The sequence below is a fragment of the Myxocyprinus asiaticus genome, chromosome 2 (genome assembly GCF_019703515.2).
Source record: "Myxocyprinus asiaticus isolate MX2 ecotype Aquarium Trade chromosome 2, UBuf_Myxa_2, whole genome shotgun sequence".
NCBI classification, from domain to species: Eukaryota; Metazoa; Chordata; class Actinopteri; order Cypriniformes; family Catostomidae; genus Myxocyprinus; species Myxocyprinus asiaticus.
In genome coordinates this window covers 29988010-30002410 of record NC_059345.1, presented here as the reverse complement: position 1 = coordinate 30002410, position 14401 = coordinate 29988010, and the positions used below count along the sequence as shown (strand labels likewise).

The following is a 14401-nucleotide window of genomic DNA, read 5'->3' as shown; positions in this document are numbered from 1 at the left end:
AAAGGCAGCATAAAATTAATCCATATGACTCCAGTGGTTAAATCCATCTTCAGAAGCGATAAAACAGGTGTGGGTGAGAAACAGATCAATATTTAAGTCTTTTTTTTTTTTTTACAATAAATCTCACTTTCTGGAAGTGAAACTGAGAGTAAATATTTGTAGTTAAAAAAAAAAAAAGGATTGAAATATTGATCTGTTTCTCACCCAAAGTGATTTCTTCAGAAGACATATTAAAATACTAGAGTTGTATGGATTACTTTTATGCTGCCTTTATGTGATTTTTGGTGCTTGAAAGGTCTGGTCACCATTCACTTGCATTGTATGGACCTACAGAGCTGAGATATTCTTCTAAAAATCTTCGTTTGTGTTCTGCAGTAGAAAGAAAATCATACACATCTGGTATGACAATGATGTCAAGTGAGGAAATGATGGGCAAACTATCCCTTTAAGGTGTTTACTTGACTGGCTTATTAAGCATAATTGGTGTAAGATCGAGCATGCAAACACGCTAATTGAACAGTAGACAGGGCACGACACTGTAGGAATGTTTGATACATACTTGGTTTGTAAAATAACCTAATATACACTATATTGCCAAAAGTATTCGCTCATCTGCCTTTAGACGCATATGAACTTAAGTGACATCCCATTATTAATCCATAGGGTTTAATATGACGTCGGCCCACCCTTTGTAGCTATAACAGCTTCAACTCTTCTGGGAAGGCTTTCCACAAGGTTTAGGAGTGTGTTTATGGGAATTTTTGACCATTCTTCCAGAAGCGCATTTGTGAGGTCAGACACTGATGTTGGATGAGAAGGCCTGGCTCGCAATCTTCGCTCTAATTCATCCCAAAGGTGCTCTATCGGGTTGAGGTCAGGACTCTGTGCAGGCCAGTCAAGTTCTTCCACACCAAACTCGCTCATCCATGTCTTTATGGACCTTGCTTTGTGCACTGGTGCGCAGTCATGTTGGAACAGGAAGGGGCCATCCCCAAACTGTTCCCACAAATTTGGGAGCATGGAATTGTCCAAAATCTCTTGGTATGCTGAAGCATTCAGAGTTCCTTTCACTGGAACTAAGGGGCCAAGCCCAGCTCCTGAAAAACAACCCCACACCATAATCCCCCCTCCACCAAACTTCACAGTTGGCACAATGCAGTCAGACAAGTACTGTTCTCCTGGCAACTGCCAAACCCAGACTCGTCCATCAGATTGCCAGATGGAGAAGCGTGATTCGTCACTCCAGAGAACGTGTCTCCACTGCTCTAGAGTCCAGTGGCGGTGTGCTTTACACCACTGCATCCGACGCTTTGCATTGCACTTGGTGATGTATGGCTTGGATGCAGCTGCTCGGCCATGGAAACTCATTCCATGAAGCTCTCTATGCACTGTTCTTGAGCTAATCTGAAGGCCACATGAACTTTGGAGGTCTGTAGCGATTGACTCTGCAGAAAGTTGGCGACCTCTGCGCACTATGCGCCTCAGCATCCGCTGACCCCGCTCTGTCATTTTAAGTGGCCTACCACTTCGTGGCTGAGTTGCTGTCATTCCCAATCGCTTCCACTTTGTTATAATACCACTGACAGTTGACTGTGGAATATTTAGTAGCGAGGAAATTTCACGACTGGACTTGTTGCACAGGTGGCATCCTATCACAGTACCACGCTGGAATTCACTGAGCTCCTGAGAGCGGCCCATTCTTTCACAAATGTTTGTAGAAGCAGTCTACATGCCTAGGTGCTTCTTTTCATACACCTGTGGCCATGGAAGTGATTGGAACACCTGAATTCAATTATTTGGATGGGTGAGCGAATACTTTTGGCAATATAGTGTATATCAAACATATCAGACAGAGGCCTGCACAATGCCTGCAAAAACACTTATATAGTGTAGAGTTAACAACACGTCTGTGTTACCTTCGGTTTAGCTCTTGGTTTGAGCTGCTCAAGTTTTTTGGCCGCTGCTTCAATTGAGGCTGCAGCCCCCAGTAACTCTGTTTCTGCGATCACTGTAGGATCTTCAGGGTCCACCCACTCGGTACCTACAAACACAAAACACACACTGTACTGCTGTCCAGGAAAGGCCTGGAATCAATTCATGGGCGGCATGCTGCATTAATCTAACACATGTCAGCATTCCCCTAACCCTAACCCATTTCAGCAACCATGCAAGTTATGAATGATGGGACATGGGAAACTTATGAGGTCTTTCAAAGCAAAGAGCCATTTAGCGTGCTGCTGAGTTGGACACAAATGAAATATTGCAATAAGCAAGCAAACAAGCATGTCACAAATGTGGTAAAATAAGAAATGGGCTAACTGAAGATTGGAAAGATTGAATTACACAGATGAGTAAGTACATTTGTACTGACGTCTAATATTTCTTACCCTCATCTTGAGCGAGACAGGAGAGATAGGAAGCTTTACTCAGCACAATAATGCTCCATACTAAACTTAGTCTGTTAATGAGTAAGTGAGTGTGTATATGTTTATAAAAGGTGTGTATCTGTGAATGCATGCATGTTGTGAAAAGTCACGTACCTTTCATGGCCTCAGCTGTTTGTATCAGTTCAGTGACAGCTGCAGCAACCTTTTTAGAAAACATTGCCAGTTTCTGTTTCTGATCACCTGTTGGCTTTTGTAAGACCTGCAATAAATACATGAACATCAACACATTTGGTTTAGATCCTGCAGTAATGGGAACTACAGATTACATCCTGAATAAAAGGCCCTGCAATGAACTGTGCATATATATTTATTAATTGCGTACATACAATAAGCGTGAATGATTGTGTGTTTGTACCTGCAGGACATGTTCTAATAGTTCTATGTATCCATTGGTACATTCTGTGCCATACAGCAGAGCTCTGTTCCTGACCTCCTCACTCACTTCCTCGTGATATGCTGCTTGCTGGGGGGGAAAAGATAAACAGAGTCTGTTTATACTCGCACACCAAAAACTTTAGGTTATTAAGATAACCCAGGTTCTCGGATACCAGGAGTGAGGTATTGAACAATGGATATCGCCTCAGGCGTGACCAATCCTGAAAGCACCAATAACACCACGTCTGCCACCAATAACACCACGTCTGTCAGTCCCACCTCCCTCATATTAGTCACTGCCATAGGTCCCTGATTCATTCTCCGCATATCTCTACTCCGTGCAACTGCAAGGAGGGAAGTGTGGTGAGATACCTCACTCCTGTTATCAGAGAAAACATAAGTACCTAAAGTTATACCTACATTTCTCTTTCTAAACGGTATATCTCTATGGGATATAGACAACTCATGTACTGAAGATACGCTGTCCAAGCATACCCATCAACCGACATATAGTCCAATATACCAGAAAACCCAATCAACAAAAAACACTTGTGCATTCATTGCGTTGTTGTTGCGTTGTTACAGCTCCGTAACATCCAGTATATAAAAATCATACAATAGTGTAAGGGCAAAGCCCAACTCGCCGCTGCACAAACATCCTGGACTGTAACGCCCCAACGAGCAAAAGGACGGCAGGTGAAAAAACAGCAACTCCACCAGCTTACAGCTGAGCGCAGAGTAGCTCACCTTGGGGACAAAGGCTGGATTCATCCTAAGAGTCACTCTCGACAAATTCACTGAAAAGTGCAACCAAGAGTGACTAACCGACAAATCATGGAGTTCACAAACCTGTTTCGCATTGTCAGAGCCAATAGCAAAGCTGCCTATAATGAAAGGAGCATTAATTCTATACTTTCAACTGGCTCAAAAGAGATGGAGAAAGCGCGTTTAGGACCACGGAACTTGCAATTTTGACACCCTATTTAAACACCTCATAAACCTGCAAACAAGCGGGTGTTGACCCACTGGATTTTAGCCAATTCCCACATGTCAAGCCAACATGGCCACAAGATAAACCTTGACCTAGAAAAGGTTCTGCCCTTATCCAAAAGTTCTTGAAGAAAACACAAGATGTCTGCCACCGAAAATAAAAATGAAACAATCTATCTGTGTGCACACCACTGCCCAAAAATACCCCATGTTCGATCGAACGTGAAATGCATTGAGGCAGCCCTCGCATTCTAAATAGTCTCAATCTTCCACTGGGGTAACCCCGTGACACCTTAAATTTAGCAAACATGGGCCAGGCCCAAAGAGCTACTCATTCTGGGGTGGGGTGAAATATTAGCCCCCGTGCTTGTGACAGCAGGGCTCGCGTAGCGGGAGCGGCCAGGGCTGGCTGCGCAATAGTTGTATTATCTCTGCCAGCCACAGTTTCGGGGCAATCAGTATGACTGAGTGACCGCATTCTCTTACTCCTCTTAAGGCGCAGTCAGGCATACCTTTGCATGGCGAAATTCAGTGGGCGAAATTACAGTCATCTCAATGTGAATCTGCACGATCTTGAATTTTGCGCGATGGACATCCAGTGGCGAAGAATTTCCCCTTGCAGATATTGCGTGGAGTTCAAGTTTGGTGAACTTTGCGGCAAACTTTCGGTGCGCTGACCAATAGAAAGTTGCTTGGTTTGGCAGTGACAATGGACAAGGATATCATTTTAGCGGTGAGTTTCTTTGCAACTTCACTCTGCCAGAGTATGAAGTGCAGCATTAAAAAGAGGCTGCTTGGCAGTTATTTTTGGCTGAATTCACATGCTCTCAACATCCGACCATGCCATCTTCGCCCGCGGAATTTCGCTTGCAAAGGGTATGTGTGACCGCAACTTTAGAGGTGGAACAATTAGACTCAGTGGGGGAAACAAGTAGCGCATTTGGCCATGGATGCGCTAAAGCATCCACATCCATAAGAGCACCAACCCTCACCAGAGAGAAGAACAGAGGGAAAGAACAGGGAAAGAGTGTTTTTGTGCGATGCGAAAAGATCTACGGCAGTGCGCACGTATTTCTCACACAGCTGATTCTCCCCCTGAGGGTGAAGTCTCCACTCTCTGTTCAGAGTGTTCCCTCTGGACAGCAGTGAACAAGAATGAAAAGCCCTGTGGCAGTGACTTATATTTACTGCTGTGATTGGTCTGTCAACTGATAGACGTGGTATTATTGGTGCCTCCAGGATTGGTCATGCCAGATTCCCATAGTGAAATACCAAACAAATGTTAAAAGAGAACCCCTTTAACTTTCTTCACTAAATCCACTCACAAAACTACATGGACGAGGGCAGAAATCAAGTATCCCACCACACATACACACCTTGCATGTGGTCAGCATATCCGCAATGACCTTGCGGCTGAGGTTAGCAGTGGAGATGACATCCTCCTGTCTGGCAGAATTTCCAGCTGCAACAGCTTTGGCAGTTGCTGTGGTGATGCCCTTTGTCATACGTATGAACTCTTCAGGAGTGGTTGATTTTTCAGGGGCTTCTTTAGACTGGAACAACTGAGCACAGGGACAGCACAGTTGTTAATTAAAATGTTTTACATTTTGTCTTGCAACCACGTATGTCCATGTTTGAGTGAGATTCGTAAGGAGGTCAATTTAAAAGAATGGATGAAATGGACATTACAATAAACATGATGGGCTGGTATTAGCAAAAAGAAAGGAAAAGAAGGAACATATTCAAGACAAAGTAAATAGTGAAATTAGTACACTATGTTTTGTGTGTGTGCGTTCTTACTGTTAGTTCCTGTTTGATACACTCAATAGTGGCCTCCAGAGCTCTGGTTCCTCTTGAAGCCTCATCCTCCACTGCCTTCACCGTTTTTAGTAAGGATGTTACATTAGTCACCATAACCTGAACACACAGATAGACAAATCAAATGAATTTTAGATCCGAGTATACAAGGTCCTCTGTGAACATGGCTCTCTGGAATACTTGATTTTGATTGGCCAATCGTGTTATTCAGCGGTCAAATATTTCTGAATAATGGCTACTCACCTGAGTTAAAATGTATAACATGAATGTATAAAATTCACGCTTGATTACCAGTAGGGGTTTATTTTACGATAACGACCAGCTGACTGTACTTCCTTAATACATTTGATGTCAGAATTACATCTGATGTAAAAATTCACTATTTTTAAATTCTTCGGAAACCAGCTACTGTCAGCCTATATTTATAATTAATTAAAAATTAGCAATTTAAATCCTATAACTTATTATACTCATATTATTTTAAGTAAAAAGACTATGTTTAACTATGAAACTATGGTTAAATTGGTAAAACCAGCATTTTCTTTGAAAACTGGAAATTAATGACTAAAAACTCATGCAGAATTTTGCTATTATTACAGCATGTAGTTCATTTCGCAGCATAATGGTTGAAAGGAGAAATACAGATTAATTTCCTTAATTATTAATGTGATTAAATGGCACACACTGGAATCAGCTTCTCACCAGAACACTCTTACTCATATCTGAGTTAGGAGACAATTCCACCCCTGCCGCCAGCTTTCTGAGGGACAACTGGGAGATTACAGTTTTCAGAAACAAATACATAATGGCTAATTCTCTAGCTAGAGTGTTTCTTACCGGACTGTGGTCTATGAAAGTATGAAGAGGACACAAAATGTACAAAAGGAAGAATAATATTAATGTGTTATGCAGAGAAGAGGCAAGTTCGTGTAGCTCCACTGGTAGATTATGGGAGTCCCAGGGAGTCCCAGGGAATACATAACTGATAAAGTGTATGCCTTGAAGGCACTGCAAGTTGCTTTGGATAAAAGCGTCTGTCAAATGGAAAATGTAAATGTGAGATAAGTGTTGTACCTTGGCCGCACTCTTGAGCTGGAATATGGAGGGGTCATCGGCTGTTTTTCCTGCAGCACACTTGGTGGCGCTAATGAGCTCAGCTAAAGCTTTAGCAACATCCTTCACAGCATTGATCAACACAACCTAAGAGGAGATGAATCAAAATAACAATTCCGCAATGATATTTTAAGACTGGCTGCTGGTAAATCCCTTTGAATCACTTCTCATCTGTCCTCATCACTCTCTCCATGTCTCACCTGTGTTTCTGGATCATCCGGGCCGATGCTTGCCGCTCCCAATTTCACAACATCTGTGAGCTGTGTGATTGTCTTGGCAGAGGACTGAGCTGCTTGGGCCAGTTTCTCTTGACTTGATGCTGCACCTGAAACAAGGTTCTTGGTGTCCTCCACCAAAGCTTTGGCTGTCTTCAGAATATTCTCCCTGAAAAGAAACAAAGTGAGTATGATAGGGTTAGAAAGTTAAAATTATAATTATTCTATAAATTATAAGACTGTGTGGCAGAGCATTGTGCTTGTGAAGTACTTTTTCCTGTGAAATCTATTTTTCCTTAATATTACAGATACCAATATAATGGAACCATTAGGTTTCCTTGGAAAGTGAGGGATCTGAAGGATTCTTTAATATTTGGTTTGTAAAGCCACCTGTGTGTCATATCTGAGGGTGATTCCCAAGAGAGCATGATCGTGAACATTGTTCATTTGGCTTTGCTTCCAGAGAGAATGTGGCAGTATATTCCATTCATTATTTTCTCTCTTTGACATTCTTTAGATTTTATTAAACTTTTATTAAACTTATTTTATCATATATCCTATCCAAATATAAATCTATTCTATATAATCTAGTCATCTTTATATATTCTTATCTATTCATATTCTTTATAATAATTTTTACTTTATAATAATCTTGTCTCACTAAATACTTTAATATAGTTGGAATAAGCATAATGTGGTGCAAGTAAAAGTACATATAAAAGCAAGTTAAGTTTATATGTAATGTTTCGTTAATTTCTTCTGGTCCCAAGGAGAGTTTCTCTTTGTAAGAGCATGTGTATTATCTTCAAGTTTAGCTGACAAGTAGTAGCTTTTTTGGACAATGTGGATTATTTTTTTTCATGTGTGCTAGAAAGGTGGTGTTTCAAGACACTTTGGAACATCTCTTCCCTGAGAGCTCTCATAGCAAAGAAAGCTTTGCATCAGCATACTGTTTGGAAATTTGACTTAAGTGAAGAGAAATAAGTTACTACAGATTGACCGAAAGTGGATTTGGCTGATACCGATAACAAAGGTGGTGGAAAAGGCAGATAACCAATTAATCTGCAGATCATTTTTAAAATGTATTTATAGAATGTTAAAAATTTTTTTAGTCTTTCCTCACAATGACGGGCACAAACAGAGGCTTCAACAGTCCAAAGAGAATAAAATCACAGATGGAGTTTATTGTTCAACCAAAATCTCAATATAACCAGAAGTAATTAAGGTTTGGTGCATAACTTTTAACTATAAACATGCCCAAAACACACAAGGGACTGTTATTTTGAAATGACTGAGACTTGTCTCCGTTACAATGCTCTATATTTAAGTATTTGCCAAATTAAACATTTTATAGCCTAAATATTCACCAGATGTGTGTATACATATATATATATATTTTTCACCAGATCATGTTTAATGAAGAATAAGTAAACCTTTCATGATTAATTGGTAAAACATCTAAAACTCTGTTTGTGTGATATACCTGTGATCAGCGAAGGAGTCTGAATCATTCTCGGCATTCAGTGTGCCAGCAGAAGCAAACATTATGGTGGTGTCCAGGTCTGCGATGATGCCTGATACAGCACTGGCTGCAGTGATACAAGCTTGAGTGCCCTTGTTACCTGCTTGCAATGCTGAGAGCACCATAGATACCTAAAGCAAGCGCACACACACACACACACACACACACACACACACACCATTGTGACTTTTAGATTTAATAGTGTTGGGACTAATTCTAAAATAATCCAAATTCAAAATTATACAATCTGGAGAAACTGACATTGTTTGAACAGAGAACACCATAAACTCAGACTTGATCTTTGACAGCAATATGTGCATAATGCATATGATTTTTTTTTTTTTTTTTGTGCGTGTTTTGCATGTTCCAGTACCTTCTCAGTGACGGCTCGTGCGCACTCAATGAGCTCTCTCTTTGTGAAGGAGTCAGGTGGACTGATCTGCAGCGCTCCAGCCTTCTGAACGAGCACGAGGCAGCCATGGCCCAACTCCTGCACACGTGTCTTTATCTGGTACCCGATCTGCAACCACCAACACAAGAGTGAGTGTGCGAGTGAGATTGAGTGAGTGAGTGAGTGAGTGAGGGAGGGATATAGGCTCAATTCCAAAGCCATGTGAGCTGTCTACCTAGATAGCATTTTAGGTCATCACAGGTGGACTGCAAATTATGCTGCCTTCTAAGATACGTTGTTTTGGCTAAATTCTAAAGGCAGCATCACATGTATAGCAATCCCAGAATTTGTTAGTTTTTTTCTTTTTGATTGTGGACAAAGTTGAAAGAAATGTTAATTTAAAAACATTTTATTCAAATGAAAAGATTGTTCGATCCTAATCTCCTGCGTAACACATGTTGTGTGGTGTGCAGAGTAGCTGCCACTGTAGAGTGTTTCAAATCAGTCACTTATGATGCTCCATTTCAGTTTGGATTATGCCTAAGAAGGTAGCTGCCTATTTAGGCAGTAGACAGTGAGGCAGCTAATAGAAACAAGCTACAGAGTGACAATGCATGAATATGGGTGTGCGTTATTGACCTCCTCTGGTTCAGCTGTAGCAGCAGCAAGACGTCCCTGCACTGCAAGCTGACTGTAGTCTGCAGTGACCCGAGAAGCCAAACTACCCAGCTCCTCTGGAGCACTCACTGATTTAGTGATCTGATGGAGAGCATGAAAATAGATGCAGATGAGAACATAGAAGTATATGAATACACAAAACAATAATTTACACAGTGTAAAGAATGGAGTGAATGCTCACCATCTCCTGTGCACTGACAGCAATAGCTTTGGAATATTTCACCATGGTGGTCTGGTATTCCACAAATGAGCCTTCTGGTTCTGGTGGGGTACCTTCACCCAACTACAGGACAACAAGAACATATTGCTCTTTTAAACATACAATAACATAGATGACAAACAACTTGAATCTAATGAAATATGATATGATATGTTGTATCGCCAGTTTATAATGCAAAAGGTATATGGGCAGCTGTCTGTGCCCATCATCAATAAGACAACTTGTGACTACCTTTCCCATGGCATCAGCAATCGAGTCCACCATGCCACTGACCATGCCAACCTCACTGGCAGCTTCATTCAGAGTCAACATGAGATCATCAACAGCTTCTCTCATTAGCTGGGCAGCTTCTGCGATGGCATCATGGGTATGAGCTGCCTGTACACAGATTCACATTGAAATATGCTTTGAAACATTGCGAACATTAGCCAACCATTTAGATTTGTAAGCATACATATGTCTGTTATGAATGAGACATACTTTTGGGTTTCCTCCACCTTCCTTGGCAGCATACAGCATCTGTAGAGCAGACTCAGCAAGAGTCTTGGTCTGATCCAGAATGTTCATCTGCTGCTGGTGATCCAAGATTTTGGAGGCCATGCCCATAGAGGCAGACACCAGAGGAGTAAAGTAACTGACCAACTGAGACACCTGAGACAGAAGCAGGTTCTTAATTGCCATGGATTAAAGTTTAAAGGTATGATTTTATATTAGACTATGAAGGCATAAAGTTCATAATCAGTGCTGGTGAAGGAAAACAGTCAGCAGTCACCTTATGTCCCAGCTGTGCTGCTTCTCCTTTTGCTGCAGTACAGATTGGCTCAATCAGGTGTCCCACCTCCTGAACTGATGATGTCAACTGCTCCTGCAAAGCCTGATGCAGTAAAACAATGGTTAAAGGATTCCTTGAGAGAAAATCCTCTTATTTTATTGTATGATTGCATCAGAAAATGTCTTTTAGTGGTCTAAAGGTTTTAAAAATGATATTCTGGCATTACCATTTGACCTGAAACAACAAACCTATACATCTAAAATTGTAAAATATATATATCCCCACTAATTAGCATGACACAGCTGTGGTAATGAGCATAAAAGAAGAAATAACCATAGTATTGAGTAGCTACTCTTGAAACAGAATTTTTACCTCAGATGAAATTTCATCTCTACGAGGAAGATTTTGGCTAACAGCTGCAAGAGAGGCTTGCTCAATATCTCTTATGCATTTATTGATATCATCAATGGCTGAGTCGCATTCCTTCTGGCCAGGAGCTTTATCCCTGTGGGGAAAATATATTTAAGCAATAAGGTAAGAGAGGCCATGCTATATTGTGAATACTGTCATGACAGAAGGGCAGTGTTAAGCACGAGATGACACGATTGTCAGCTGTGACTATATTTACAATATGGCACATTTTCCCGCCCCCACTAATAAAAACAAGCAAGTATAACCCCCCAATATTTATACCATGATCAATGGAAACATGTAAATGCTTCACACTGCAACCCCCCAATGTTCAAGCCAAATCTGTGCCCTTGCATTAAAACTGACAGTAAAGAGTTAACAGAACGTTGCTAGGCATCAAGAATAATGGTCAGCTATGGGTGATGCGGAGTGATACAAATAGAAGTTCCGTAAAGAGGTCAGAGCTGTGCTCTATTATGAATAAAGCATGGCTGTTGACCAGTCAGCATTGATGACCGGAGCTATCTGTTTTATAAATAATAAAAATAAATTCAAAACACACACACACACACACACACACACACACACACACACACACAGTACTGTGCAAAAGTCTTAGGCACATAAAATGTTTTACAAAAACATTGTCTTAAAATGGTTATATACATCTTCAGCTTTAGTGTGTCAATAAGAAATATACATTTTAAACTCCCAAACATTACTTTTGCAAACAGAATAGAATAGAATAGAATAGAAGAACTCTGCAACAGATGTTAGTGCCCACACATAGTCCCCCACTGAATATTGAGTCAGTCTGAGATTACATGAAGAAACAGGAGTAGTTGAGACAGCTTAAATAGATAGAAGAACTGTGGTGAATTCTCCAAGAAACTTGGAACATCATATCTGCTAACAACCAAGAAAAACTGTGTCCAGGTGTACCTAGGAGAATTGGTGCTGTTGTGAAGGCAAAGGTGGTCACACCAAATATTGATTTAGCTTTTTTTTTTTTTTTTATGTTTACTGGACTTTGTATGATGTTAATGTATAAATGAATACATTTTATGGCATTATTTTTGAAGACACCCTCACTATGCAAAATTTTTCACAAATGCCTAAAACTTTTGCACAGTACTGTATATATATTCTGTATACACACACATACATACATACATACATATATATACATATATATATATACACATATATACACACACAGGGTTGGGGAGTAAAGGAATACATGTAATGGGATTAGGTATTTAAAATACAAAATATTAGTAACTGTATTCCACTACAGTTACAATTTAAATACTTGGTAATTAGAATACGGTTACATTAAAAAAGTATTTTGATTACTGAAGAGATTACTTTGCATTTTATTGTCATTTGTTTCATTTAATTTGTTTCATTTGAGTCCTTTCAGATGGAAAACCTTTATACATATAAATTATGCGATCAAAAGTGCATTTGAACAGCGGTGAAACATTTTCTTATGATGTGTGACATTCATAGGAGCAGACAGAGAAGTAAGTTTGAAGTAAGATTGGAGCAGAAGAAACAGAAATAAACCTTGTATAAAAAGACCCATTTATTAGTGAAACGTAACTTGGTTATACAGAAAATATATACAATCTAATATTATAAAACAATAGCGCATCGATATATCAAAATGACAGTTGTGATGGAATCACATCAATACTGAATTGTGTCAACATATTTATAATGTACAGTCTATTTCATAAACAGCTACTGTCATCATCCACCAAATTTAGCTAACAGCTATTGATAAAGCTGGCTAGCTAGCTAACGCCGACATAGGCTATCATTTAAATGCAGTCAATGTATCATGCAAAGAAAAGTGAATACTTCAAACTACAGTCTCGCATAGACAGACCTATATCTACACTTTGTTTTAGCCCTGTTCCAGCACTGGAGAGTCAAATATAATATACAGTCTCAAAGTTTGTAGTAAAACAATCATAACTCTGTAATTTTAATTATGCTACCTCATCTATCAGCATGATGCCGGTGAATCACATTGTCTCTTTGTACGTTACGTCATTGTTTTGGCCGATACTCGCGTCCCTATGGAGTGTGTGCACGAGCGCGAGCAACAGGTAGCTGGCTGCAGTTCACTTAACGGCCACAGGTGTCATTAATAACAAGGGTTTCTGAATCTTACATACTGCACCTTTAAAACAAGATCAATTAGATTGATCTTATTTTAGAAACAATACTGCATTAGATATTTAGGTTTTTCAGAGAATGTATTTTGTCTTACTGTACTGGCAGAGTTTTTATAGTCAAAACAAGTAAAAAAATCTACCAGTGCTGAAGAAGTAATCCAAAGTATTTAGAATACGTTACTGACCTTGAGTAATCTAACGGAATACGTTAAAATTACATTTTACAGCATGAATTCTGTAATCTGTAGTGGAATACATTTCAAAGGTAACCCTCCCAACCCTGTACATATATATATATATATATATATATATATATATATATATATATATATATATATATATATATATATATATATATATACACACACACACACACACACACACACACACACACATATACATATACATATACATACACACATACACACACACATACACACACACATACACACACACACACACACACACACACACACACACACACACACACACACATACATATTTACACACTACCGGTCAAAAGTTTAGGGTCACTTACTCATTCTTTATTTTTATTTTTTTTTCACATTTTAGAATAATAGTAAAGTCATCAAAACTATGGAAGAACAGAAATGGAAATATGGGAATTATGTTATGACTAGACAAAATCCAAAATAAATCATAACTGTGTTATATTTGAGCATCTTCAAAGCAGCCATCATTTGCCTGTACTACTGCAATGTACTCTTGACCTTTTCTCAACCAACTTCTTGAGGTATCACCCTGGGATGCTTTTTAAACTGTATTGAAGGAGTTCCCATCTATGTTGGGTACTTATTGGCTGCTTTTCTTTATTATTCGGTCATCCATTTCAAAAACTTTTTTAAATACAATTTTAATTTTGTAATTAAATAAATGAATAAGTTGGCACAATATTATTTTTGCCTACAAAACTAATCTCAAACATTTAAGCATACACCTTCAGATCAATAGGCTTTTGAAGTCATGAGAAACATTTCAGTAAAGTGATCAGTTAGACTATGAAGGCAGTGACCAAACTTTTGAACGGTAGTGTATATTTACTATATATATATATATATATATATATATATATATATATATATATATATATATATATATATATATATATATATATATATCACCGAAAAACAAATAAATTATATAAAAAAATAATAATAATAGCACTAACTACTAAATTTTGAGTGTAAGTATTACCCAGTCACGAGCCTTATCTGAAGTCCAAGTCAAGTCTGAAATATTTAA

General features: G+C 39.1%; 1 protein-coding gene across 1 annotated transcript in view; it reads right to left on the bottom strand.

Annotated features, from left to right (window-relative positions):
- LOC127454714 (talin-2-like) overlaps positions 1 to 14401 on the bottom strand; it is an 83100-nt gene that overhangs the window by 5233 nt on the left and 63466 nt on the right. The window contains exons 39-53 of the mRNA XM_051722075.1: positions 10914 to 11046; positions 10542 to 10643; positions 10250 to 10420; positions 10001 to 10147; positions 9731 to 9832; positions 9511 to 9630; positions 8854 to 9000; positions 8442 to 8611; positions 6944 to 7127; positions 6705 to 6830; positions 5613 to 5729; positions 5189 to 5374; positions 2803 to 2910; positions 2541 to 2646; positions 1917 to 2041 (exon numbers count right to left, since the gene is read on the bottom strand). Of these exons, the coding sequence (XP_051578035.1) occupies positions 1917 to 2041; positions 2541 to 2646; positions 2803 to 2910; positions 5189 to 5374; positions 5613 to 5729; positions 6705 to 6830; positions 6944 to 7127; positions 8442 to 8611; positions 8854 to 9000; positions 9511 to 9630; positions 9731 to 9832; positions 10001 to 10147; positions 10250 to 10420; positions 10542 to 10643; positions 10914 to 11046 (2044 nt within the window). The remainder of the gene's footprint in view (positions 1 to 1916; positions 2042 to 2540; positions 2647 to 2802; positions 2911 to 5188; positions 5375 to 5612; positions 5730 to 6704; positions 6831 to 6943; positions 7128 to 8441; positions 8612 to 8853; positions 9001 to 9510; positions 9631 to 9730; positions 9833 to 10000; positions 10148 to 10249; positions 10421 to 10541; positions 10644 to 10913; positions 11047 to 14401) is intronic.